Genomic DNA, 27350 nt, shown 5'->3' on the forward strand with positions numbered 1-27350 from the left:
TCTACCAAAGAAACAAATGCTGCTGCATACATTACACAAATTTTAGACTGATCTGTTACTTCCCAAGAGGAACACTTGAATCATGAAGGCCCAAATGTAATCAATATCCATTTACTTCTCTCTGCACATCTGCTAGTGTTGAGAGACTGATAATAAATGCCTTTATCTTAACTGACAACAATCTCAATTATTTTTCCTTCTCCTTCCATCCCTCACTTCAATACATGTAGATTTTTGTCTGACACTTACAAAACACTGCCATTAACAACAAAGCTATTCTAGGGTTGGCATCACTAAGAGAGTAATTAGGAGACCTTATAGGAGAACACACACTTTCTTCTGCTAGCTAAAAAGCCAAATTAAGTTTATCACATAAATTCCTTTGTATTTCTCAGAGCACAGAAGGGAATCAACACTGTCATTGGCATCAGACCAGTCCTCCCCATGGCACCACCTCTCCTCAGCAGTGCTCACCAGCACAGCTTTGTCATGCCCTTTTCTCTGTCACAGCCAGTGCTCTGTCAGGTACCCGAGATCCCAGCCCACACACGACCTGGTATTTGCACCACTGATTCTCAGCTTCATACTCAGCCCAGGGGATGAGTCACACTTAACAGGAACTCAAGAGGCAGACTGGGAGTTCAAAACAAACACCTAGGTGAGGTGAACTGAATAAACTGGATTTTCAGCCAACAAAATGCAAGTGTGACTACAGAGGCAGCCTGGGTCATGCCACACGAGCTCCCTTTCCTTGGCTGAGCAGCACATCTTACACCTGTGTAAAGGTGTGCATCAGGATAAATCACCCCTGGCAAAGTATCCTCACCCTCAATCACACAGGTGTTTTTTGCTGGAGAGTGTTTTCTCCCTGGGGGTGACTGACTTAGCAGTGAAAGGCACCCCTGGCAGTGTTCTCCCCTCTCCAAATATTTGCTTACAAAAGGTGTCAAAATCAAAGCTGGATTTTAAATACAGAGAAGCAGACAAAAATCTCTCTAACAAACTGACAGTTGTCATTTCTCTCAGAAAATCACAGGGCTTGACAGGGAAGCCTTCAGCACCCAGGAGAAAAGGTGCATTTGAGTCCAGCTCAGCTGATCTGACAACCCATAGAGCAAACCCACTGCCCTTGTAAGAGGCCAAAGAAGGACTAATTAGGCCTAGAACAAAAGGCCTAATTACATGCAGTTTTATAATGAAACATCTTTCACTGTGGGTCTTTTGCTCCTTCCTTCCTCCTCCTCCTCCTCAGGAGCATAATTACTTAGGACAAAATTTACACACAGTAAAAGACATTTCATTATAAAACTTCATTTAATTAGGCCTTTAATTCTCCTAGTGAAACACATGCTGAGTTCTAAGTCTAATGCTCTATATGTGAAATATCATAATTAATTTTATACATTAAAGGGAAAATAAACCCTGAAGGTCCACCCTGATGTCTATTATGTCTATTGGACATCAAGTACACAACAAAAAAAATTAAACTTTACTAAAGCTTAAGTTGGTAGTACACACACACACTAGAGCTGTTAGATCCTTTGTATAAATGCTGTGGTAATCCAGGCCAATCCCCTGGTACACATTATTGATAGCAGCAGCATTTGAACAGTTTTTTCTATTACAACAGTGACTGATATAACCTTCATGTTGCTTGTGTAATTTTTTTGGGTGGTAATTTAGCTTCCCATTAAGTAACTACACAACTCAAGAGAAACTTACAGTCAGCACAAACTGGTTCCTCACAAGTGTTATTACATACTTATGGTAACCCTTACAACCTCCCCTCCTACTTAGCAATTACATAAATAGTTACAAGTTACTTACATATAAAAACCCATACTGCATACCTTTGATTGCAGGTGGGAGTGACTTAGTTGTGCAGAAGGTACAGATTTCTGAGAAAGGTCCCTCCCCAGCATCATTGACTGCCTGTATTCTGAACGAGTAACAGGTGGATTCTGTCAGCCTCTGTATCTTGTACGTGTGACTTGGTCCCCTATAAATTGGGATAAACCTGAAACAATAAAAATGAGAGTATGCAGTTACAATGGAGTGGCACTGACATTTCTGGTTATTGCACTTACCAGCTTGAAGTATCCACCTTGTGAAAACTGGCACCACGTGCCCTGCAGGGCTGTTAAACACACATGTAAAAATGTCCCATTAATAACATACTGATGATGATGAGGTCAGGGAAAGCAGAAGTTCATTGTCCCTTTTGAAACTACTATTACCTTGCAAAATGATTGCATGAATTATCAGGAAGAACATCTGTCAGTGGGCTCCCTACCACCACAGAATTAAAAGGGATTCAGCCTGTGTCCTGCTACAATACCCCATGTTTGCTGCTGGATTACATGCATGATGGAAACACAATTAATATGCTGACTCTTTAATGGATTTGGACTTCATTTGCACATTAAGACACAAAGGCCGTGTCTTGCAGTCATCTGTGTCACCTTCCAAAACATTTCCATTGACAAGACTAAACAAGAGCACACTCAAACTTGTCCAACAATGTAATACTGAACAAAATCAATGTCATTAAAAAAAAAAAAAAGTATACAGTTGCTAAAGAGAATCTGACTTCTACTTCTATTGCTCTGCTCAGATAAATGCTTTTCACTAACACTTTTATGTCAGCCAGCAATTTCTAGCTAAGCACCTGACCCCCAGGAGCTGAGCACAGAGGGGATGAAAGCAAATAAAGAGGAAGCACCCAGACTGTGCATCCTCCATTCAGCCTCCACCAGGGAACATCCTGGATGCAATAGTCCTGGCCTTGGAGAACAGAAAATTTGCTGCGTGGGATCACATACTATTTTTTATTATTTAGTACCCTAATTCAAGTATCTTAACCATTTCAGAAGGTTTTAAATCACCAGGAAGCCAAGAGGTATTTTCCTTTGACCTCCCTATCTAGGCACTAGCTTTATCCTTGGGCTTTGCATGAGATGCAGAGTACAACCAATTTGAGCATTTCAAAGAAACTGGGTCTGTCATTAGCTCTCAGGGACAGAAACCAATTTGAATTACGTTATGATTGCAATCCACATAAGTACAAACAGAGATCAAGAACCATCTGTAATAAAAGGAAATATTAAGGTAATTCAATGCTGGAAATGTACTCTGAGGATTAATGTGACTTATTATTGAGTTTTAGTGAGACCCACACCTTGATAGGAAACTAAAGATCTGTGCCCACATGTTTTTAAGAGGAGAATTTAGAGCCAATTTCCAGAGAATTATTTTCCTAACCTTATGCTTACCCAGTTTAAGAACTCCCTGCTATCCCACATTTCTGAGGCTCATGTAAGCAGCCACAGCACATTTCAAAAAACTGACACAAACCCATGCTCATGGAATAAAATTTCTTGAGATTCACTGGGTGATGAGCAAAGAACACATACTCAGGACAGCATTAAGACTCAAGAGACAAGACACTCTCCCCCCCTGCACTTCTTGCAGTTCAATCAGGCAGCTGGCTTAGAAACCACTGCACTACTCACAGGAGTGTAGAGATTTGGCTCTGACCCCGGTCCAAGGGCAACAGAGAGCAAAAAAGATCCAATGCCTGTTTTAGACTAATGACCTCTTTGCAATCATTTGTGGAGGTAGGTGAGCAAGGGAGGATAAATGCATCTTTCCCAGCTAATAGACAAGCACACCCTCACCCCAAGCTGGGCCTAAGGTACATTTACACATTTACAGTTATTCATATGGCCAATACCAATGACTCAAATGACATTTTCATCTTTTGGATATGACTAACACTGAGGAACTGATCTGGAAAAACATTTGAGCTCCTTCTGTCATTTGGGAACTGGACAAATACTCCCAGTTCTGTTAATACCAGTACTCCCATCCAGTTCCCATCTCCACTCATTTCTACTTCTCTGTCTCAAAAAACTTCTGTCAGGAAAGCAAGAACTGTTCCAGAGAAGCTTGCACCACAGGACTGCAATGGAAGCACACCTAAAACTTCTGAGATTTGACCATCTCTGAAGAAAGAGGGCTTCCAATTTTCCAAGAAGAAACACTGATGGCTAAGCCAAATTCAGTTGCTGTTGGGCTTTATTGTGACACTAATGCTTTGTAATTGTGTTAGAAGATGCAGATCATGATGTAAGGCATGTAATAAAGATGAAAGACTAACTTCAAAATGCTTGTGATTTTTTGATAAGGTAGTATTTTCCTCATGTGTAAAGTAGGCATTTCATAAATCCTCCAGGATTATTTCTGTTATTTTAAAAAATTTTGTAGTTAATTGATATAGGTGGCTATAGGTATGGAGCAGTCTTTTTTCACTCTCCTGGGCTTTCTGCTGGAGGACCACAATGAACTCAAGAGTTGAGTCAATCAGTGTAACTGCACATGGCTACTGTGAGGCAGCATACATTAAAATTAACTAAGGTAACATGTTCATATTACTGCAATTTCATTTTTAAAATCTAAACCTACTTATAAAAGCACATTTGAACATGAGCTCTATGTACCTTTGCCTTCTTAGCAAGCCTGTTATTGCTCACTGTGCTTTATCCAGGCCTCATTCCATACACTGCCTCAAGAACAATTCATCTCTGAGCTTGTTTTCAAGGACTTTATCTCTTATGCATTGAAATGTTGACCTAATCTGTGTATGGAAACCTTCCCTGTGCTCTATCTCCCTCCCATCTTCTTCAAAACAAGAGATTTTCAAATCTCAGCTGAATTCAAAAGACAATAGGCTACATACCTCAACTGGCACCCTGCCTTTGAAAACATTCAGCCTCTCTGGTTACTGGCATTCTCAATACAGCTGGATCTTTTTAAGTTTGCACCATCCACAATTAAACCTGATTTATTCTAATTTTCCATGCTGCGGTGTTGCCTCTACCTCTCCACCAAATTAACAGCAGAGACCAAAAAGAAAGCAACTTTCTCCAGGGATGGGGGCACTTCCCAGAGGTTACTTCTCCCTCATCTCACAGAGTGATCCCAATTCTCCCTTCCCAGACATTCTCACATCAGCCACAGATTATTCATTTACCTGCACACAGCAGAGGAGAAAGAACATCGTGTCCTACAGCAATTGCTAGGGAGACACCACTGCTGTTAGTTTTTCATCAATACCCTTTTATTCCCAGTGAAGATCTTCTTGGAAGTATTTTGCATCTCACAGCTATTTTGTTTCCTCTACTTCAGTCACTTCCAGTCAAGCAGAAGAATATCAATGTACTTGCTCTACCTCTGCTCATTAATTCCCAGCACATTTTGAGCAGCAGGTTCCCTTTCAAACTCTTGGGTTTTGTTGATATTTTGGTAACCTGTTGGATCTTGCAAGAATTTAATTTGAAAGAAATTCTACTGTACAGCACTAAGTAAGATGGCAATCTTGGGGGAAGGCACAAAGGCTGAGTGAGCCTTGAATGATTCTGTTATTGCCTCTCAAAATATGTGGTCAGATGTCAGGATTTTGGCTGGAGAGAAATCATTAACACAGTGTCATTAACACACAGTCCAACCTGCTGACCTGAGGTTTCACACCAGCACACAAAGGCAACTGCCTAATTAGAAACTAAATGACAAGAATTTCACAAACCAACAGCTCTTTTAACATTATTAATGCTACATCACATTATCTACACATTTACTGCCCCCATCTACTTTCTTAGACTGCTCCTCTAATTTGGTTGCAGAACATTATCAGACACTCACTGATTTATGTGATTTTCTCTCTCCACCAGCAGCTCCCTGTACTGTGTGTGGCAACAAAAAAAGCAAAGCTTCAAACCAAAACCATCTCATTCAGAGATGCAGAAGTAAAGTCAACACAATTTTTTTTTTTCATTTTGGCTGTATTTTAAAACATTCTACTCAAAGGGGAAAGTTTCCATCTGCAGCATCTCTCATCCATAACTGTTCCTATAACCAGCTCCAGGGTGACCCAACCTTTTCAGCTTTGGGGCACTTTTCCAAGCCATTCTTTGGGATGTCCTTTTGCAGGCAGGTGCTGAGGGAAAGCAAACATAAAACAAGAGTTTTCCAAAAGAGTTTTGTGCTCCCACAACCCCTCCCAACTCTGGCTTCCAGTCCTAAAATGAGGTGTGGACCAAACAGGTGAGATGCACTGGCCCCTTTGACCTGAAGATCTGTTTTCTGGAAGATTCCTTTTGGAACATTTTATTTATAATACATATTATATATTTTAACTGTATTATAATGCATGCTCACCACTGCAATATGATTTTTGGGTTTTTTGGAATAATAATATTAACAACAGGGCCCAGTGAAGGAAACATTTCCTTCCTTATACTTCGAAAAGCAAAACGCAGTGAAGAACAGATAAAGGCAGGAAGAGAAGTGATAACAGATGGGAAGAGTTTGGTTTTCTTCCTTGAATTATCTAGAACATCTGCAGGCTAGACAAAGGGTACTTGCTGCCAAAAATCGATTTTTAGCCTGTTTCTACTAGATTATCTTTCATCTGCTGCTGAATTTGAGTTTGTAACCCATATTCACAACAGACAGTCACTTGTCAGACGTCTGGAATTACTGAGAGTTGAAGTATTTCAGCCTACAGAAGCTCCTCCACAACAAGAAAAATTGATTTTTTTTTTTTGCAAGAAGCATCTGGGCACATTCAACAGGAATGGAAGACAGAGCAGCCAAGTGCCTGACTGAAGATTCCTATGAGCAGCCACATCTGGGGGGCAAGGAATAGGCAGGGAGGATCATAATGAGCACAGCTTAAATGGGAATTAACAGCATTTGAATGAATGGAAGATGTGGGAGAAATCAGGGAGAGCACCCAATGGCCTCTTGGAATTAGACAGTAATTTCAAAGGAAGAAGTAGATGATGAGGCAGCTACAACACCTTGTCAACAATTAACAATAATAAATAAGAGTGAGCTTAAAGCTAAAACCAAAAGAGAACAGAGTTCAGAGCAGCAAACCAATATTCTTACAGCCCTACATGTGTTTATTTTCCCTGCGCAGCATCAGAGCCACTTTCCCAGAGTTTTAAGAGTTTATGGGCCCTCAAATGATGCTCACTGAGCACATGGTGTCCAAGCTGCTGCTGTGACAGCCCCAGGAACCTGGGCAGAGCTGGAGAAGGGAGCCAAGCTCAGCCTCTGCTTCACCAACATCAGCAAAGTGAAGCTGGAACCTAAAAATGTGCCCTTGGAAAACTGGCCAATGTGATCCTGCTGCACTAAACTGAGCCTCCATTGCACTTTAGAGACTAAATATGAGAGTCATTACTCTAATCAAGGTGTTGTTTTTCTCATAAGGTTGTTACAGATGTGCAGAAAATAGTTTTTATTACAGTGATGATCTTGGGTCTAGATGCTGCTCTTATTTATGATCTGCTGTCTGGAATATTCAGTTACCCATCAAGTCTGAAGTACCTGCAGATGTGCACAGATCAAAATAAAGGAGAAAAATTTTTTTCTTACCAAAGCAGGGATTTTTTGAATACACTTATGGAGTAGCATCTTACTCTGTGTCTTGCCAGCTTCCTCACAGCTGAAACACCTCATTTCACACATTTAACGTGTTTTTTTGAGGCTTCACTTTATTCCAAATAATGACACACATACAGTTCACTCACACCTACTACAAATGTTGGTTTACTCCTGCTTCAAGGAAGAAAGCTGAAATGCATTAACAAGTTCACTCTCTCACACTTGGGTCATTTCTCCCTCTTCTTTTTCATTTGCAAAGCCCCAGGTATCTGATCAGAATGCTGCTAACATAAACATCACTATTATTAATAGCAATACTCACCTACACAATGCAGCAATACGAACAGAGGTTAGCTTGAAAACTTTCCTGAACATTAACTTTCTATCTAGCCAGGCTTGCAGTGCAAACTGTAGCATGCCATCTGTCTTGGTGCTGATGCCTAATTTCCTTTTATCACTGTTTTACCCAAAATGAAAATAATTTTTTCCTGCAGGTTTTTGCAAGGATACATTAACTTATCAGATTTTGTATTTTAATAGAATTTCACAAGCCAGTAGGACTGATATATAACAGTAATTGCTGTTAAAATGGGTGTAAATTGTCTTGATCAAATCACGAGTGTAAACAATTTTTTAATTAGACTGCATGAAACTTGCAGTAACCAGGGGATGATTATGCAAAAGTCATCAGGCAAGGGCAGCACATTCAGCAACTCATCCCTCTGTGTTTCTATTCTACCTTCAAGTTAAGGCAGAGCAAACGCCCAGGTTGAGGCTCATATGTCCAACCACGCCCTGCTACCACCAACTGAAGGCAACAGAAGTGTGGGGCAATTGTCAATGATCCTCACATTATGTTTCTAAAGAATATGTTGAGGATATTTCTTAGTCAACCTTACCAATGGCTCTCCCTTAAAATGTAATTAATATGTGTATATATTGATTGTGATTCTCTACACACACAAAAATCACACAATTTACCTCAGCTGCTACATACAGTCATCTAAATAAACACAAGCAACTGATAAATGACCCACTCTTAAATTATTTACTAATTCTCCCTTTCAGACTGCATATTGTGAGCATTTTAAGACACTAAGAGGGGCAATTAGTTGTGGGAACAACTAAAGATTAATTACAGCACAGCAGGAAGAAAATAAAAAACATTAATTAAGTTCACTTGCTCCACAGAGGAAAAAATTCCATAGTATTCTGGAAAGTAGTGCAATTTGATTAACATAAATTTCTTGACATTACCACAATTAGAAAATGAAGTCACAACTGATAGTTTATTTTAGAAAGAAAGGAATTTCATAGTCCTCCTTACATAAAGGTCACTTACTCTCAACTAACGTTTCTATGTACTGAGCTTTCCAGAAACAGATTTTTCTTCATTTCCACTCAGTGCTACCCATAATTGAAAGGACAAGTGATGCTAATTTCATCTTCCTAAATGTCACACCCCGAAGAGCTAATGGGAGCTAACGCAGGTACATCTCTGATGTGCACACCTCCTCAAGCCCTTACACTAATCAGTGCCAGAAGATTTCCAAGTATTTTGCTTCACAGGTCTTGCAATCAATGAAACATTTGGTCTCCAACAACTGGCCTGTTACACCTCATTACAGAAAGGAAAAGTTGAAAACACTCCTTAATGACCAGGACACACTGGAGAGCACTGGCTATCATTACATAAAGCCAGAGCTGTCTTTACCACAAGGCCATTAAAGCTGTTGGGTCAGGATGGGACTTGATTATTTCCTTTTCTTAAAAGAACTTGCTCATCTTTATATTTCTGCTTGTGAAAATGCTTCAACAGCATTTTAAAGGTAACTTCCATTTTAAACCAAAGAAGAGACAATCACAGTACTGAATTGAAGGGTTTCAATATAAAGCTGTTATCAGTAATTTCAGATATCTCAGGAAATACAGTAACAACATTCTCTGAAAGACCAGGGATATGACAGAGATCACTTCTCAGTTATCCATGTTTTAAACCACAACCTCTTTCCATGAATCAAGTACTATCTCTTCTCCCAACAGAGGGGACACCATGGCCCCTTCCTTCAACTCTTTCAAACCATAAAATACTCCAAAACATCCTTCCAGATCATTTATTCTGTGTCATTTTTTCATTAGAGACTGGCTTCCTAGAGGGCTGTCCCAGGCTTGTCAGCAATTCAAAGGCATTTGGACAATGCCCTTAACAACACCCTTTAACTTGGCCAGCACTGAACTGGCCAGGCAGTCACACTGCAGGACTGCAGGTCCCTTCCAGCTAAAATATCCTCTTTAATTGCTCCCTCACAAGTGCACAGTTTACTGTGCAATTGGAGAGGCCAGTGATGTTCAAAGAGCTGTATTCCAGACTGCTCACAGGAGGGTTGGTTTAATGGGAATGATCTCAGAGAGGACTCCTACACCTCTTTAAGCACCTGCTGCCCCTACCAGCTCCTGCTTGGGCTGTGCTTCCCTTCCCCTCCCTGCCCAGCAGGGATGACAGCTCTCCTGGATGTACAGAACTCCACCTTGCAGGGACATCTCCCACTGTGGTCAATGCACACAATGGAAAGCAAAAAAAGAGACTGTCAGACAGGGAACAAATGCACAGATCTTATGGCCAGGACCTGCCAGCTCCAGCTGCTCTCAAACACAACAGTGCACCCATCCCACTCCTCTGCCATGCCTGTGCCTGGATGGATTCATCAGCCACAGCTCTGGCTCATTTCAGGAATTATCTGGGCTACCTGCTCCAAACCCAAGCACCAAAGGGAGCCTTGTCATAGAGAGTGGCTCAGTACAAGCAGGAGGAGGCAGCACAGTGTAGAGCAGCAGCTTCTCTGCATCTCTGGGAGCTCATGTGGACTCTATGTCAAATTCACAGCTAAGAAGATCCAGCAGAGTATCAAGTCCAAATGGATCTTAATTAAAAGCTCATAAGAGATCATTTGCAGCGGGAAAAGCTTGTGAAAAAGCAAAGGATCGTGCTAAAGCTGTGTGCTAAAGCAATGAAGAAATCCCTTTCCTTGCCTGCTGCGAGGTAACATTTTATTCTTACAAGGCAACTTCTTATTTTCCCCGGTATAAAGACAGGTTAAAAACAATTTACAGCTCTTCACCCTCCTACCTGCAGTGCTACATGAAAGCAAAGCAAAGCAGCCTGCTGGATGTGTCTTTAGAGCTGACTGAATCCCAGGGTGCTGCAGGTGATGGGCTCCTGCCAAGCATCACTGCACTCTGAGGGAGCTGTTTTCAGCAGTCAGACTTTCAAATGGGTATTTATATTCATTGGACACCTCTCAGGATTAATACAGTGTACCCTCTCTGCATCAGTACAGTTGAGATACTGGGAGGTATTAAGGCATTATTCATGGTGGGTTTATTACTTAAAATTAGAGCTTTTGGGCCAGATCTTCAGCTGGCATAAACTCAGCACAGCTCTATTTAAATTAAAGGAATTGGGCTAATTTACATCAAATTATGATCTGTGCTGAAGGTCTCTAAGGATTATCTACTCGATAAGTCACTTGTTTTAGCTAATTGAAGTAGTAGAAAGTGTTTCTTAGTAAATTATGAACCATCTATGATATTTATTCATTGAAGAGCTCAGACTGTTAGGCATTACTTGCATATTGTCCTTCTTTCCTTCCCTTTTTTAACTGACTATATCTCATCACAACTTTGGATCTACATTAGCAAATCTTTCCATACAAAGCTCACACGGGAAGATAAGTTTTTGCTTAGCACTGACTGTTTAATTTAAACACAGATCTTTGTTTCTTGCACATCTTATTTCAAAATTATTGTGGAGCTAGCAAGCTGATGCCAAACTTGTATTTTCTAATGCTGTAAAGCATTACAGCTATAAAATCAAAACCACCAGCTTGCCCAAAAAACATTGTTCTGCTCAGTTTTACCTTACCTAGACATCTGATTTGTAACCCTTGGCTTTATGAATACACACAGCAAGCTGGGTGTAGTACCTTTATTTCATATATTCCAAAAGGGCCACTGTGGCCTTGAAACTTGATTTTAAATTTACTGGCAGAGAAGCAAGGGTTTTGCTGAAATGTCACCAGCACAGGATTGATTTCTGTTAGACCTGCCAGTTTTAGGTTAATGGTTGGACTCAACAATTTAGAGGTTTTTCCCAACCTTAATGATTCTGTGATTCTTTATCACTCACAGCTTTACTGCCTAACTTGCTCAGACTACAGGCACAGAATGCCTATTAAAACAGTATTTTGTACATACTGGTAGGCACAAAGCAATCAGGAAAACACAATTTTTCTTTCACTCACAACTGCATTATGATGAACCAGAATTCTTTTTCATTAGCACAAGGAAAAGATTCATCTCTCTTACCTTTTATTTCTGTCCTCTATCTGCAAGATGTAGACCATGTCATCAGGAGAGTGGAGCTTGGAGCTGCTGTCTCCCCACTTCAGCTTCAGGCTCTGAGGCCCTGCTGCAGCACACTCCAGCCGTGGAGGTAAGGGTGGCAATGGCCTGGTTTTTGCTTTAATAAAGTGGCTAAAAGGTCCAGCTCCAATTTCATTGACAGCCTGGATCCTGATCCTAAAATGAACAGCAGGAAGATGAATGTTAAATGAAGTGCTTTCACAAGGTTCTTGATATGAACACGTGCCAAGGGGCAAGAGAGCCTTCTGGGGCTGCTTGCTCCATCCATGCCCACCCCAGCTCCCAGGGCTGTTTGTGGCTCACTGGAAGGTTCTGCCAGCACAACAAGGATCATCCTGCTTAGACTGTAAAAGGTGCAGTGAAGATGTCAGAAATGCAGCAAGGCAGAGGGGAAGGTTTGGGTCTCAGGACCTGGTGACAGCTCCTTCAGCCACAGGGACAAAGGGCAGCAGCACAGGACAAGCACAGCCTGGAAAACATGAAGGGCCCAACCATGAGTAAATAAAAAGCAAAAGTGTGTTCTGGTTGTCCAACAGAGATCATGGACTAATTTAGGTGAAATCATTCAGGGAAAGCACTTGTGTCACTGCCATGAAACCCATGCCCATGTTGGCAAACACCCTGAAGGCCCAGAGCAGTCTCACAAAGCACACTATTTAAGCACAGGAAACTCTGCTGGGAGGAACTAATGAAGGAGGTTAAATCCACAAACCTCCTACACTCTGCCACAAAGTGCAGAAATGTTAACTGCCAGTGAACTATCCATTAGATCAAATAAATGCTGGACCCAAGTCACCCTCACAAGATGCACAAAGGCCCTTGAGCCATTTGAGGACATCAAGAAGAAAAGCAGAGCACTTGCCTGGTCACAGCAGCTTGAATTTGGCAATGTTCTTACGACTGAGCCAGTCTTCTAAATTCTATTTCTTTCTTAAGATAATGACTCCTGCTTTCTGCTTTGTTAATTTTCTCTTACCTGCCTGCACCTTAGTCTAACACTGAGATGAGTGAGGAGGAGTAGCAGTCTCTGATTACGGTAACATCAACAGCACTGCAACAAAAGTAGAAATTTGCATCTCCAAACAGTTTTGAGGACTTTGTAAATAGAAATATTGGTACAGCTGAGCCTGCAAGGTTTCAGAAGTTTGTTAATCAAAGACTTAATATGAAAAATCAGGATGGAGAAAACTAATTAAGTTTAAGATAGTTCAGCCTAGTTTAGTTAGCTGGAGAGATGCCATTTATTTTGGAAATCCTGTGCACAGCAGCCTTGTATTTTCTCAGGGGTAAAGACTCTTTACAAGAACTGTCTTTGCTTGGCAAAGCTACTTATTTTGACTGAAGAACATAAAGTGATGCAAGTTCACACAAACGTATGAAAAATTACTTTGCTTTTAACAGCAAATTTTCAGCTCTGCCATCAGGAAAAGAGTATGTTAAAGGGATAGGGAAAAAACGCTCAAGAGAGTGCTCTCCATTGGAAAAATTCTCCAAAACTGTATTTTCTGCCTTTCAAGAACATAAAAGGTTACATTGGTAAAAAACATATAATGAAGTCTGTTAATAAACAAAATAATGAAGTCTGATCTATTGGTTAGTCAGCTAAAGCCACTGCACACTGAGAATGCAGTGTGTATACAGTCACATGCAAATGTGTGCTTAAAAAACTCTGCTTATTGACCCAACCATTAAAAGGGGTAACATATTGCTTGGTGTGGAGCTGCATTTTGCCTTAACCTTCCTTCTGGCTTCAGGAAATGCATCCTGACCACCTTATATCACCACATTCCTTCTCTTCCTCCCTAAGGGTGGATGGCACAAAGATCTAGTGGGAGCCTCCTCTTCAACTGCTGCTTGCAAGCATAGGAAGAACAACAGGCTTTTCTAGTATCTGAAGAAGTGTAATTAATATAAGCATTGATCTTACTTCATATTATGCTACCATTTTGCATTACATTTAAGAGCTATTACATCAATATTTAATGATATTTCCAATAAAAAACAAAGCCTGCCTGTATTTTCACTGGATTCTAGCAAGCTCACCATTAGCATGTGCACATAAACAGTAACAGCTACATTACAAAATGCTACTACTGCTTTTGTAGATTGATTACAGCAGTGTGCTCTAGAGTATATACCCTTTTGTTTTGTTTGGTATTACCTAAAGTCCCAGTAACAACAAAGCCTCTCCTCTCCTCAAGCACTGTAACCTCAGCTGCTTTCCAGCTGGCAGCTACCACACCTGAAAACAAGCAGTGAGATGAATCTCTCTCCAATATCACACTTTTTAGATATATGCATGCACAGAAACCTGCACTTCCTTGTCTTGCTTTTGCCAGGTATTTGCACAAGGCAAAAATGTGTCTCCTCATTCCTTTTCTTGCTTTCCTCTGCTGCAGAGTTCTTGCTCCCCCCTTCTGACACACACAAATATGCACACACACATTCCCCTCCTGCCTCTGGAGCACTGTAAGACTGATGGAAACTCTTGTGCCTTCAAATAGAGACAGGCATCTTTACAAATGAGCAATGACACTGGGAAAGCAGGAATTGATTTATTTGACTCCAACATGGCTGATGTGGCCACTCTTTGCAGCTGACTGCACCACCATAAAGCTCTGCATATTGCCACTATCATTCCCAGGGCCTGAGCTTCATCAGACACACACAAACAACTAATTTTGTGTTTCCTGCACACATGGCAGTGCAACCCAAACCCTGGTGTCACCTCCCTCTGAACCCCAGCAGTGTCTGCTCAATGGGAATCAGAAAGTCCAAAGGGAAGGGGAGAAGGAAGAAGGGAAACAGAAAAGGCAGAAAGGAGAAGGGGCAAGAGCAGATGGTGGTGGGAGAGCACCTTGTACTGTACCATCTCTGCTCCTGCCAAGGTGCTTTTCAGTGCCCCTGCCCCAGCCTGTGACAGTGAGCTTTTCCAGCTGGGTGGCACAGCCAGGGTGGGCAAGAGACCATCCACAATTAACTGGAAACCAGTTACTGTTTACAGAACTGGTACTGGGAAAAATCAACTCTATTTTCATGTAAAAGTACAGTATAGACAAGTAGAAATATTTGCAGCAAAAGCACTTCCTGAATTCCTTTCAACTTTTCCACTAATGGTTTCTAAGTGAAAATACCCCAAACATCCTCTTGGAAACAAAGATTGTTAAACCATCTGACAATCAAAATTTGACAACAAGTTTTTTGAAAATGTAAAGACTGTGTTTAAGAATACTGCCTAATTCTGCAGACCCTGGACCAATAATATTTGTATTCATTCACACATTTTCCCACTACAACTTTTAAACATTTAGAAAGAAAAATCATAAATCAGACTAGGCAAATTTAGAAACGATGAAATGATCTTTAACAGACCATTCTCTCTTAAGAGATTCTTGACCCAGGAAAATAAACACACTAAACAGGATGCTATTTTCAGATTGGTCACAAAATCCTTTGTGTAGTATTCCAACAAACTGGAAAATCAACTTTTGAATTAATTTTAGAGTCTGACATGAGAAGACTTTGATTCCCTCGTTCCCATAAGAGGAATGCCACCAGTTGCAATACATGTGGAAACCTGTGGGAGTTAAAATGCCATGGACTTCCAAAGGGGAGGGGAAGCAGCATCCTCCACCATCAGCAGCAGCCTGGACACGATGAAGAGCAATCACACACTGCCCCATAATCCCCACTCGAGACTCCTGGAAGAAGACTCAGCTTGACACTTTGAAATATATTTTGTTTTATAGCCTGCTTAAACTTTGCTAATTTGAGCATCCACGTGAATTTTTCTCTCCATCTTGGATGATCTTCCAGAATTCACAGAATGACTAAGTTGGAAGAGACCTTCAAGATCATTGAGTCCAACCCAACTTTCACTTGATATGGTTTAAAAATCTAAAATATTTATAGAATTTTTATTCCTAAACCAAATTAAGTGTTATTGAAATTTAATAATGCTACTATATATTTCTGTACACTGTGTAACTTCAGAGAAGAAACATTCTTAAAAATTGGAAGTTGTTTTGCAGTGAAGTATCTCAACAGCAGAACACAATTATCTATGGAATGTGTTAAGTGAAGCTTGGGAACAGACTGTAATAGAAAATTGGTGTTTCTGTGACTGTTGAATACTTATTTATTGTGGAATATTTATTAACTCACTCCTAGTTACATCAGTTCACAGAAAACCAGGCCAAGTATATTACCCTATAATCTGAGTTTCCAGAGCTTCGTGGCTATGTCAATAAAGCAGAGAGACTGCAGAACTCAGACATATTTCTGCAGCTGCTCACCAGCCAGGATGTTTACACAGTGCTTTGGGCAGGCATCTGCTCTGTGCAGCAGCAGAGCTGGGCTGGCTCTGAGCAGGGATTCTCTTGACTCAGCCCTACCACGGCCACTCGCAGTGTGACGGAGGCATCTTCCACTTCCTCCTGCCTTAAATGCATTTTGGGATGGAAGTCCTTCTCGTGGGGTGCTGGCTGGATTTGCTGCTAAGACACAAAGCATCCAACTTGTCAGCTTGGGGCCCAGCTTTGCAGAGAGCCAGGAATTCCCCGTGTGCTCCTGAGCTGCCCCTGTTATGGCCATTCCCATAGAAAAGCTGGAAGCAAAGCAGTGCCAGACCCAAGCTAACAGGGTGGGCCACATGGCCAGGCTTTCACTATCACCCCCTATCCAAAACAATTTAAATTTCCAGTTTCGGACCTGCTGGATTCATAATAACCAAGATTTGCTTTCAATTTTGGTTTCCCACAACCAAAAACACTGATACTGGAATTCCAACTCAACTGAAACATATAAACCCTTTGCTGATTTACTTCAAATTCTGCTGAAATTTTGGCAAGGGAGTTCAGAGCCTCCAACCCAGTAGTACTTGGCTTGTTTAGTCTAGGAAAAATATGTTCACTGTGTTTTTAAACACAGCAGGGAATAAACACTTGAGAGGGAGAGGAGTAAGTTGTGTTAAACAAAACTGACACAAAAGGAAGGCTCATCAGTGGAGAAATGTAGAGAATTAGATCAGTGATGTTCTGAAACATTCTTCTGACTCAGCCAGCGAGGGCAGAAAAGGCACCAAGATTTAGCACAGAGCCTGATAATCCTTAAGGATTTATCAGAGCAGACATTGCCTGATCAAAGACAGGTGTCAAGATATGCTTGAAGAAGAAATATCAGTGAACAAGTTAATGATCAAACATTTTGACAAATCTATTTTTGATTAGAAAAATAACACTTCAAACTACTGATGAGGTGCATTTGCAATCCAAATGCAGTCACTTGTCCTCCCTTACAGGAATGAGATGTAAGATTTGGGGGTTTCTTTCTCTGATCTTGTTCAACAAAAGAGCTTTCCTACATTATTACTTCTGATCAGCCACCCACTGGTCTGTGTTCTTCAAATGGGTTTTTTTTTAAGTAGGAACTTAGTCTTACAACAATATTTAGAACAGTTAATGCTTGTGGCTTTGGCTGTTTCATTTGGACCAGCGACAGGACGAGTCCTTGACTAAAACTATGTGATTTAATATGGTGTTTTTTACAAAATAATGAACCAAGAATGCAAAAAATATCATTCCAGTCTCTGTTTCTAAGCCTTGAAGAAGACATTTCCCTTAAGGAAGCTGTAGACAATCAAGAACCAGCTAAAAAAGAGACTGAAGTAGGACTTTGGTGAAGAATTTAAATGGTACATTCTGTCTTGAGTGAGTTGCTCAAAGTTCCCTTTTCAGCTTTTTTGGATCTTGGTTGAACAGACATTTGAGGAGAAGCCAGGGAATACAAGAATGCCCAAAGATGATGCATTTCCACGGCTGGGTGACAAATCCACAAACAAACTCTTCAACTTTATATGAATGATCTGTGAGCAAACAATGCGTGCTCCTCACTTTGAATAACTTTTAGTGTATGTATTTGTATCCTTGCTACAACAAGTTCTCTTTTCTTGGGTACAGGATAAAATTTGAATAATGAACTTATCATTTACAAGATCTGTAGGACTGTGACCTTGAATACAAAGTTAAAAAAAAGAAAAATGTTACAGGAAGTCTGTGACATCTAATTTTACAACTCTGTGATCAAATTTCGGTCTTTATTAGAACTGTACTTAGAATAGAATTTCTTTTGTCACACATTCTGTTGTATTGCTGTTCATTGCCTGCATGGAACCATTTTTCTTTCTTAATTAGCAATTAGGGAGAAAACATATAAGCCTGAACATTAAACTAATAAAATTTTGGCAATGCCACTTAGCAATTTAGACTCTGAAGCAATATAAATTGGTTTTAAATTCAGATCATGTTTTCATTAATCTCTATATAGCAGAGACAAAAAATAGCTGTAGCTATACAAATAAAAGTTCATTGTGTGAAAATTGCTAACCGTGCTCAGGGATCAATAACTTAATAATTTAATCCCTTGGAACAGTACTTCAAAGGAGCTGAAAAAACATGAGATCTAACACTGTCATTTTAATTATTTCTTATTTTTAAAATTTATTATTACCAGTGTAACCTTACCTTAGCAGAGCAAGTCAAAAAGGAGGAGAAGTCAGAGATAAGGCAAGGAGAGGAGAAAAGAGGAAAAAAGGCAGGAGAAAACAACATTTGAACATGAACTACCACAATCCATTCCACCAAGGAATGACTGCAGATTCCTGTGCTTCTAGGCTGGTTGTTTGGGTTGCTGGTTTGCATTTTCAGCCCCCCTGCATGCCAGGAGCATTTCCTGAGTGAAGCAGAGCTGTGTGATCCCCGTGCCCGTCCCCAGCGCCGCACTCACCGGTACGAGGTCTCGGGCAGCAAGCCCTCGATGACGTGACTGGTCACATTGCCCACGGGGATGCTGACATCTCCCAGGTCGATGTTGTAGGATGTGATCTCAGCCCCATTATTGCTGGGCTCTTCCCAGCTCAGCACAAGGCACACAGAGGGTGAGGGCTGGCAGGCAGCCACGTGCTCGTCCTCCAGCACGGACAGGGTGGAGACGGCATCAGGCACGGACGCGGGGGTTCTGCAGGTCACCAGCTCGCTGTAGGGCCCAGCTCCAGCCTGGTTAATGGCCTGGGAGTGAAAGCAAAGAACATTTACCAATGTTCTCCTTCACAAGTGTATCAAGTTCACAATGATGAACTGTGCTGGAAGAGCTCCATGAATTCTTCAGAGGATGTGCACTGCTGGCTTCCTCTCTGAAGCGTGACTCATACCTCTGCTATCCTAGGGAATTATCTTCCTTGGTCCCTCAGGAATGTCTCAAAAAAAATGGAGACTATTTCTCTTTTCCCTGACTATTTTTCTTTCCCTTTTAATCAGTGGCAAACTTTAGTTAGTAAGGGAAAATGTCATAGTCATGCTGCCAGTGACAGGTGAAATCAGCAAATTGGCTACACCAAATTACTGAGACACCCAGTACAAAGTCCCCAGTACACTGCAGGATGGCCCAACAGATGCTTTATGCAAGCAAAATATCTCTATAAAGATAGGGGATATTTGGTTTGTTAAAACTGCCCTGGCTCCTAATTTGGAAAATGGATAACTAATTTAATGCTAAAAAGCTTCTGAAATAAGAATATAGGACCTCAGCACAGCATTAAGCCTATGACTCAACATTTCCCCAGAATCACAGAATTATTACAGTTGGAAAAGTCATAATTCACCACCAAACCACAACCAAAGCACACAGCTCAGTATCTCTCACAAAAGAGGAGAGCAACAATTTATCAAGCATTTCATCCTAAATCATAGATCCTGAATCCCAGAGGAAACCAAGTTTCAAAACCTGGTCCCTTTCTGCTCATTAATTAGAAGCTGTTGTCTTAGCAAGCCCAACATTGCACAGCTGTACAGGCCTGGGGTTTTATCAGCTAGCTGATGCTCAGCCAGTGGCAAAAGCTGTACCCATTGCCCTGGAATTGCCTAGGGAATGACTGATGTTACCTCCTCAGGATTACCATAAACTCAATCACAGAACCACGCAGGCTGGAAGGGACTGTGGGACTCATCTTGTCCAACCTGTTACTCCAGACAGGGTCAGACAATGCAGACCAGGCTGCTCAGGCTTTTTTTCCAGTTGGGTCTTGAAAAACTCCATGTACGGAGACTGCACAGCCCCTCTGGACTACTGTTAGATCCTTAATAGCCTGCACAGTGATATTTTTTTTCTTTGTATCCCTATTTCAACCTGGAGCCAAGTTGGATCCAGCATTCCAGGTTATCAGAAATGGCTCGAAATGGGCAACATCACCTCCCCTGGATCTGCCTGCTGGGCTCCTCCTGACACAGCCCAGCATCCTGCCAGCACAAAAGGCATGGGGAGAGCTTACAGAACATGGTACAGGAGAAACTACACGAGTCCACAAGGCACAGACCTCCACAAAAAAGCTTCAGTGCTGCCCAGCACCCTCCACATTTCCTTTACATTTGGAAACGTTAGCTCAGAGTCTCCCATCAGGTTACAATTAATTGAAAAATCCAGGCTTACCAAGTTGCCAGCAGGACTCTGAGGGCAATGACGGGACACATCAAACAACTGTTTGATTTCTAATCTATGCTTAACTGCAGTGAATAACTTATTTCTGCTCTGCATAATACAAACACAAAGCCATGCTCTGTTTTTCCAGGAGACATTTTGTTCAATTGAAGAAAGAGATAATAAAGTTACATTTGTCAGCCTTTAAAAAGCCCTTCAAAACAAATCCTGCTCCAGGGAAATCTTCTATTTAATGCAGCGCTCCTGGAGCTGTTAGAAGTGAGACATGTTTTGTGCTCTGCCAATGACATGATTTGTCTTGCCTCTAAACCAGTGTTTGGCCATTTGTATCTTGCTCCAAGCAATTTATTGTCAGTGGTGTTTTTTAACTGCTTTATTGGACAATCTCATCACCATAACTGATGGGGCTTTGCTGCCTAGCTGCTTTCCCCTGCCACCTCCAAGTGACACAATATTTCCCTCTGCAGAAGCCACTATTGTTTTCAGGAATATTCATTACAGGAAAAAAGTTGAGCAACAGTAAAGACAATTGTCTGCCCTGCAGTTAGATATGCCTGATTCCTCAATTCTCCTCTTTATTGAATTACTGTAGACTGAGATAGCAATACTGTGTTTATTAGAAGGCTGAATAAATGCGGTTAGGGGGATCTTTATTTTTTAAAAGGAAATTTCTCCGTTAAATTTGGTAACAGATAAAATAACGTTTCTGACACTCTAACTTTCTTTGTCTGTTATATGTACTTTGTGGGGAGATTTTGTGCAATTGTTTGAAGATTACAGGGTATCTTGTAAGAAATTCTTCTTCACATAATACAGAGGATCAGATCCAGAGGGTGAAGCTCTCTAGAAAGTAATACCTGAGACACTGATGGACTTCAACAAAATATCTTGCTGTCCTGCCTTTCCTGTAACTTCTGCCTATGGATAAAATTATACTGCCTGCATTAAAAAGTGAGTAGATTTGTGCAACATTTTTGTGGCAAGTAGTTTGAAATAAGCACCCACTGGAAATCAAAGATGCCATACAGCTGGCTGTTTCCATTTTTAACACAAAATTTTCCTTGGGCTCCCCACAGCAGAGGTCTGTCTCAGAGTCTCCTCCCTGCCCAGCAGATGCTGAATGCTGTCCCTCTTGCAGAAACAAGAGGCACTTTCTGGCTCACACCTCCCAACCTCTCACACATTCCCTCATTCTCCTTCCCCCAGAGTGCCAGAGCAAGGCACAGACCAGCTCTGGCCAAGACACAAAATACATTTGAGTTGTGGGGCCTGAGCTCTTGGGCTGCTGGCCAGCTCCGCCAAACCTTCTTCCCTAAAAAATGAAAAAAATTCAATATCCTGGTTTAAAAAAAAAAAAACTCCAAGAAGGAAACACTTAACAGAAGCATGTTGTCCTTGATCAAAGAAATTACCCTGGGTGGTCCACATGCTACCAGCTGGGTGGGTATTTGGGTTGGATTAGTGGGGGTGTTCTGTCTTCACATACAAATATATCTTGTGGAAGAGTATCTTGGGTAAAATATTTTTACTTCACTCCCAGTTGCTTTACCTTCCATTTATTTATCAGTAGACATAAAGGATGAAAAGTCCTGTTTTTTTACTTTCATGCAGATACACAAAATGTTTTTTAACTGCTACTTTTTACTGAAAATATAGGAGATAAAGAGATCAAGGAAAAGAAAAAATGTAAAGTCTAGATGAGATCCTGTCTCACAAATCTAAAAGATAAAATGGCAAAGATGGGAACTCACTTTCTGGCAAGTACCATCTCCTCTACACACAGGAATTTACTCAGCTGCTTTGCCTTACTTGATAAATGAAACAGATGCTGGAATTCATTATTTTAAGCCAGGGAAATCTTCAATATCCAGTTGGGAGGTGGATATTATTTACCTCTCCTTTCTATGAAGAAAATTTTCTAAATTTTCTAAACCATAACCATTTTGTTTTGGCGTCAGAGGACAAGGTGGCCCTTACAAGCATTAGTCACCAAAAGTAACAAAACACAGGTTTCAAGGAGCACATCAGTCTGTATTGTTTAAAATAAATGTGCATTCCTCCTGCCTTACAGAGCACATAACTTCAGAGGGAACTAATGATAAAAATAAGAGCAGCAGTGGAAGGAAACTCTGCTTGGCTCTCAGAGGGCAATGCACGCAGCCCTGCCTTACCTGTAGCCTGCAGCAGTAATGCGTTGCTGCTGACAAGTCACTGATTTCAAAGCAGGTTTCTGTGCCACTATATGCAAGCTGTAGAGACTCCTCCTCTTCTCCCCACTCTAATCTGTATTCAGAGATGTCAGTACCAGAACATTCAGGACTCTGCAACACAAATATTTATGTGGTTCAGTTCAGAAATGAGCACTTCGGATCGCTGTGTTTCACTGGGGAAGGAATGAAGCACATGGAAAAAAAGCCCAACAACCACCCTTATTTTTAAATTAATACACCATTACTGCTGCAAATAGAAATGTACTGAGTTAATGTTCCCTAAGAGGTTACTGAAACAGGACAATTCTGCACAAAAATTACCTGATTGAAATTCAGAGAAATGAGTGTACACAGCTACTTTGCCTTCCATCAGCACACTCAGGAATAAATTGTCTCTCCACTGGCTTGGCAGAAGCTCAACCATGGAGAACATAAAAAAAGCATCAATCTAGTGCAGCCTAGCTGAGAGATCAAAACACAGCTCTGGAAGCACTGGCCTTGGAGCCTGAAGCAGTCACTCACGTGCTGAGAAAAGAACCACCTCAGCAAGGGAGGAGCTGGCCCGAGGTTCCCGTGGAAGTCACCCATCAGTGCCAGAATGGCACCTGGGAGTGTGACCATGGCACGTTCACGTCCACTATGAGACTCCCATGGGATCACAGAATCATCAAATGGTTTGGATTGAAAGGGACCTTCAAGATCACCTCATTCCAACCCCTGCCATGGGCAGGACACCTTCAGCAGGCCAGGCTGCTCCAAGCCCATCCAACCTGGCCTTGAACACTTCCAGGGATGGGGCAGCCATAGCTGCTCTGGGCAAACTGCTTTAGTGTCTCATCACCCTCACAATGCAGAGTTTCTTCCCAATATCTAATCTAAACCTGTCCATTCCCCATAGCCCTAGCAATCCCTTTATTTAGGGGAACACAAATTCAGTGCCTGAATGTGCTGGAGATGAGCCAATACAGGCACAGTTCCCAAACCAAAATATTTAGTGTTTTTAACAGAACTACCTAGAGCTGTACTGTGTGGCCTGAAGCAGCTCAGGGAAGCACTGCTCTGCAGAAGAGTGCCCTACAAGGACTTTGTGACTGACAGGCAAGATGCAATTTCCAGTGCAAGGATTTCCAGTGCACACCACAGCCACCACCCTGCACAGGCACAGGAGCTTCTCTGGCTCTGCCTCAGAGCTTCCAGCTGTTTGAGTAGGAACATTCAGAGCTCCTAAGCCAGATTTCAGAACAACATGTGAAACAAAAAAAGCATCACAATGGGCACCACAATGTGCTCTCTAGCCACACTCCACAGTGCTTCACTGTTTTTCTTTCTAATTCATATCAGCCAAAAAATGACACTCTTTAAGAAAACATAACCACTGCAAACCACAGCTTCATTTTTAGCTAGAGTAAACAAAGATATCCTTCAAATGAATAGAGAACCTACCAGAACCACTGCTTCATGGCTGGGGAGAGCAAATCCCTGACCATTAAAAGGCAGCATTTGAAAGTTCAAAATGATTTCTAGTTGCAAAAAATATCAATAGCCCCAAACTGCACCAAATACACCTGTGTGTTATTAAATTAAATGCAGATTATGTTTGTATCTAGATATGTTGTTAGCACAATTTATTTGAGCATCTTGTGAATGCCAGTGACTTCTTTCTCAACAGGGGCACTGTTTTGGGGAGGAGCTCAATAGAAGCAGGGCTGGGATGGCTGCTAGATTTTCACTGAAAGTCTGTGGCAGAACTACAGCCCCACTGACCCACATCACAGTATTATTTATGGTAACATCCTTTCTCTTCTGCCTTAATCACACAATTTTTTTTCTTTAATGGCACCAATCATCCCCATAGCACTTCAGCTAACACTTCTCTTGAGCTCAATGCCTAAGATGCTGGAGAACTGAGGAGGAAACTAAAATAAAAGTAAGTATCTGGGGAAAAGACAAACTTTTTAGGGGGAAAAAGCCCTCCATCATAAGCATTTATGGAGAGTTAATTCTGTATCAGACTGCAGTTTCAGCCAAAATCAAATATTTGTATTTATAATTGCAACTGAGAACAACCTGATGTGCTAAAAGCTTGCAGAGTGCAATTCTATCACCTGATGCCAGTGCAGGAGGCTTTGTGTCTGAATCCTGGTCTGGAAGACTCATGTCCAGCTTTGTGTAATTCTCCAGAGCAAAGCAGAGAAGATAATTTTCTACAATAGAACAGGTTCTACCTAGGGTTTCCCTAAATAACAAGATAGCTCCAGAGCACTGAACAGCTCTCAAGCTCGCTTTTGAGCTCTGTGCTGAGCATACTGGTCTGGGTAAGCAAGGTGGAATCAAACAGGCAGGGACCTGACTCACCTCCCAGCTGACCAGGACTCGTGTGTTGGACAGGAAGGACAGGGAAGGTGCTCTGCACTGGCCTGGTGGTCCTGCTGCTGTGGTGACCTCTGTCACCTCCGAATACGGCCCGTACTACAGGGGAACAAATTATTATTATTATTATCATCATCATCATTACTCCTCCTACTATTAATATACAGGTGTACACCCATCTCAAAGCCCTCAAGAGCTTTCCAAAAACAGCACATGAACTGTTTCAGCACACTAAACTTTCTCAAAGGCAGACTGGGCTTTCAACACCCGGCACCAAACACCAGAGCTCAGGATGAGCCCACACAAATGACTCAGAGTTGAAGTGCAAGGTGAGCTCAGGAACAAGCAGAGAGCATGCACAACCTTTGTGCATCCTCTTGTGTGGCAGCAAGTGCTCATGAAAGCAGAAACCGCCTCCAATTTGCCCAAAAGTGAGAATGAGCACACAGTAACTGAGGAATAGGTTGTGTCCCTCTGCCTTACCTTAGCACAGGCTGTTCACGCATCAAAACCAGCTTCCCATGGATACAAAGAGGAGCACAAAGACCAAAGCACATATTGGGAGTCCATTTCCAGTTTCTTTTACATAGAATGCCTGCCCCAAGTTCCTTGTAACAGGACAGGACGTGCTGGAGCCCCAGCCTGGTACAACGTGCAGGGACACGCTGCGCACACGCTGAGCACGCTCCGCTCCACGGGCAGCTCAGCTCAGACAGCTTCTGAGCCCGTGGTAGCAGAATAATTTAAATGCAGATTAGCAAAAGAAAAGCCAATTTTCAGCAGCCTGGGAACCTGGCTTCATCCAGCAGTGCGAGGATAGGAGATAGCACTGAAACAGCCTTTCTGAGGCTTCCTGAGTGGAAGAGTGAAGTTTGCTCAGTACATCCCCAAGTTAATTAGAAATCGTTCTCCAGAACAAAGCAGCTTCACTTGGAAGCAATTAGAGGAAAAACACTGGTATTTACTTATTTTGTAATGCAGTATTAGTGAGCATGAAAAAAATGAGCCACTACAAAAAGGCCAAATGACAGAGAAATTATGAACCCCAGAAAACTTCTCAGCAGACATGTCAGTATCTGCCATCGAAGAAAGGCCAACACTGATTGCTTTGTCTTACAAAGAATGTACATGTCAAAAAATATCATTTATTGACTTCTCTGTTTTCAAGGAAGACTCTGGTAAAGGACACCCGCCTCTCTTTTGCACCTGGTAGAAAAACAGAGCCAAACCAGAACCAGCCCCCTCATTTAACAAAGGGTGGAATCAAAAATGCTTTGCAACTGTTCTGCCAAAAAAAAAAAGAAAAAAAAAAAACCAACAAAAAAAAGGCAAAGTATCACATATTCAAAGCTAGCAGGTAGGCAATGGCTCTGACTCCAGCAAACAAATCTTATCTTTCCATGTGCATTTAATTAATTTTTCACAAAAACAACACAGTGGGTGTTTTTAAACCAAAACAGTCTTGCAGATATTTCTAATACCCAAGTTTTAACAGAACTTCTCCCTGTAAGCAAGTAACTTCAAACCTTTGTGTTTTGTTTATCATTAAGATTTCCTGGGGAGAAACACGTCAATGCATGTAGTTTAGTTGGGACTTTATATTAAACACCACTGGAATGACACAAAGGAAAGCATAATCAACCCAAACCTCAATGAAAAAGAAAAAGATCTTTCTGCAGATCTCCGTGGACATCAGACAGAATTTCTGATGTATTTGAGAAGGCACTTCTTCCAAGGAAATAATTTAATAGAAAAATCTCATTGAATCTATAAAGCACATATTTTTTTTGAAACTAAAACAAAAAAGTCACCAGGTGTATGAGTTTCCCTCAAAACACACCACCTGCGTGAAATTGCAGTTCTTGTTTTCACACACTTGATAGATTTTAAACAAAAAAGAGGAAATGCAACAGAATGAGGATGAAGAGAATCCTCCCTGCAAACAGCTGTGACTTTTAGCAGGGATTTAGCACATTTGGAAGCAGCTGATTCTGGACAAGCCATACCAGTACCCAAAATCTCCTTTTAAAAGAGACCCAGGTCTAAAACTGCAGCTCCTCCTCCCAAGTTCCTTTCAAGCATTCATCACATGGTTTTTCCCTTTCCTTTTTCCCACCTCCCCCTGAGCCAGCTGAGGAGCAGCACCCCAGAGGGGCTGGGGCAGCGCACGTACCCCGCCGTCGTTCAGGGCCCGCACCCGGAACCCGTACGTGGCCCCGGGCAGGAGGCTGCCCACGGTGCACTCCAGCTCAGCCCCGTGGTACACCTCAGAAACCACTTCTTCAGGGGCTGTCATCTCCACGCTGTACTCAGAGACAGGGCAGCCACTTTCTGACTCGGGGACATCTAAAAGAAATCATGGAATTTGTTAATCACACTACAGCGTGCGCCAAAACAGCCATTTTT

The 27350-nt window shown here is 41.6% G+C and overlaps 1 protein-coding gene across 7 annotated transcripts in view; it reads right to left on the minus strand.

The window, feature by feature from the left end:
- FNDC3B (fibronectin type III domain containing 3B) overlaps positions 1-27350 on the minus strand; it is a 184649-nt gene that overhangs the window by 10540 nt on the left and 146759 nt on the right. For all 7 annotated transcript variants that reach the window (XM_059855764.1, XM_059855765.1, XM_059855769.1 and 4 more), the window contains exons 19-24: positions 27118-27290; positions 24930-25043; positions 22536-22685; positions 18658-18938; positions 11818-12030; positions 1851-2017 (exon numbers count right to left, since the gene is read on the minus strand). In XM_059855764.1, coding sequence (XP_059711747.1) covers positions 1851-2017; positions 11818-12030; positions 18658-18938; positions 22536-22685; positions 24930-25043; positions 27118-27290 — 1098 coding nt within the window. The remainder of the gene's footprint in view (positions 1-1850; positions 2018-11817; positions 12031-18657; positions 18939-22535; positions 22686-24929; positions 25044-27117; positions 27291-27350) is intronic.

This window comes from Haemorhous mexicanus, chromosome 10 (genome assembly GCF_027477595.1).
Source record: "Haemorhous mexicanus isolate bHaeMex1 chromosome 10, bHaeMex1.pri, whole genome shotgun sequence".
NCBI lineage: Eukaryota > Metazoa > Chordata > Aves > Passeriformes > Fringillidae > Haemorhous > Haemorhous mexicanus.